The sequence below is a fragment of the Lepidothrix coronata genome, unplaced genomic scaffold (assembly GCF_001604755.1).
Source record: "Lepidothrix coronata isolate B3197 unplaced genomic scaffold, Lepidothrix_coronata-1.0 Scaffold666, whole genome shotgun sequence".
Taxonomy (NCBI): Eukaryota; Metazoa; Chordata; class Aves; order Passeriformes; family Pipridae; genus Lepidothrix; species Lepidothrix coronata.
In genome coordinates this window covers 3701-5385 of record NW_016690846.1, presented here as the reverse complement: position 1 = coordinate 5385, position 1685 = coordinate 3701, and the positions used below count along the sequence as shown (strand labels likewise).

General features: G+C 51.5%; 1 protein-coding gene across 1 annotated transcript in view; it reads right to left on the bottom strand.

Annotated features, from left to right (window-relative positions):
- Nucleotides 1-121: 121 nt before the first annotated feature.
- The window catches only part of LOC108510332 (E3 ubiquitin-protein ligase BRE1B-like), a 4898-nt gene continuing 3334 nt past the window's right edge, over nt 122-1685 (bottom strand). Inside the window, exons 2-3 of the mRNA XM_017840015.1 lie at nt 418-588; nt 122-143 (exon numbers count right to left, since the gene is read on the bottom strand). Coding sequence (XP_017695504.1) covers nt 424-588 — 165 coding nt within the window. The 3' untranslated portion in view covers nt 122-143; nt 418-423. The remainder of the gene's footprint in view (nt 144-417; nt 589-1685) is intronic.

The following is a 1685-nucleotide window of genomic DNA, read 5'->3' as shown; positions in this document are numbered from 1 at the left end:
ACACACCTGGGACACACCTGGAGTCACCTGGGACACACCTGGGACACACCTGGAGTCACCTGGGACACACCTGGGACACACCTGGAGTCACCTGGGACACACCTGGGACTCACCTGGGACACCTGGGGGCACCTGGGACACACCTGGGGTTACTTGGGCACACCTGGGGCACACCTGGGACACACCTGGTGTCACTTAGGGCACACCTGGGACACCCCTGGGGGCACCTGGGGGCATCTGGGGGCACCTAAGACACACCTGGGCACACCTGGGGCACACCTGGGGTCACCTGGGACACACTTGGGGTCACCTGGGACACACCTGGGGCACACCTGGGCACACCTGCGGCACACCTTGGACACACCTTGGACACACCTGGGGTCACCTGGGGTCACCTGGGACACACCTGTGCCACACCTGGGGTTACCTGGGCACACCTGTGCCCCCCCCGTGCCCGCTCACCTTCCTCTTGTGCAGCTCGAGGGCCTGCGAGCGCAGGGCCAGCTCCTTCTCCACGGCCCCCAGGGCGCTCTGCAGGCCCCGCTCCTTCTCCTCCAGCTTCTGCACCACCTGCAGCTGCGCCTCCACCTGCCAATTAGCCTTAATTAGACTCATTAAGGGTTAATCAGCCGCTATTCGGCCGGTATTCGGAGAAATTAGGGAGTTATTAGGGAGTTATTAGGGAATTATTAGGGCTAATAAGGGATTTGGGAGCCCCAGCTCCTCCTCCAGCAGCTTCTGCACCACCTGCAGCTGCGCCTCCACCTGCTAATAAGCCTTAATTAGACTAATTAGGGCTTTACTAGCCAATATTAGGTTGTTATTTGGAGAAATTAGGGAGTTATTAGGGAATTATTAGGGAATTATTAGGGTTCATTAGGGATTTGGGAGCCCCTGCTCCTTATCCTGCAGCTTCTGCACCACCTGCAGCTGCGCCTCCACCTGGCAATTAGCGCTAATTAGACTAATTAGGGCCTCATTAGTCATTATTCAGTCATTATTCGGAGAAATTAGGGAGTTATAAGGGAATTATTAGGGAATTATTAGGGCTAATAAGGGATTTGGGAGGCCCAGCTCCTTCTCCTCCAGCTTCTGCACCACCTGCAGCTGCGCCTCCACCTGCTAATTAACCTTAATTAGCCTAATTAGGACTTTATTAATCATTATTAGACCATTGTTTGCAGAAATTAGGGAGTTATTAGGGAGTTATTAGGGAATTATTAGGGCTAATTAGGAGTTTAAGACTCCCAACCCCTTCTCCTCCACCACCTACAGCTGTGCCTGTCCCTCGATAACGTGTTAAGTAGCGTTAATTAGCCTAATTAGGGCTTTATTAGCCAATATTAGGTCACTATTTGGAGAAATTAGGGAGTTATTAGAGAATTATTAGGGAATTATTGGGGCTAATTAGGGATTTAAGGGTCTCAACTGCTTCTGCTCTGCCACCTGCAGCTGCGCCTGTTCCTCTATAAAGTGTTAATTAGCGTTAATTAGCCTGATTAGGACTTTATTAGCCAGTATTAGGCTGTTATTTGGAAAAATTAGGGAGTTATTAGGGAATTATTAGGGCTAATAAGGGATTTGGGAGCCCCAGCTCCTTCTCCTCCAGCTTCTGCACCACCTGCAGCTGCGCCTCCACCTGCCAATCAGCGCTAATTAGACTAATTAGGGCCTCATTAGTCATT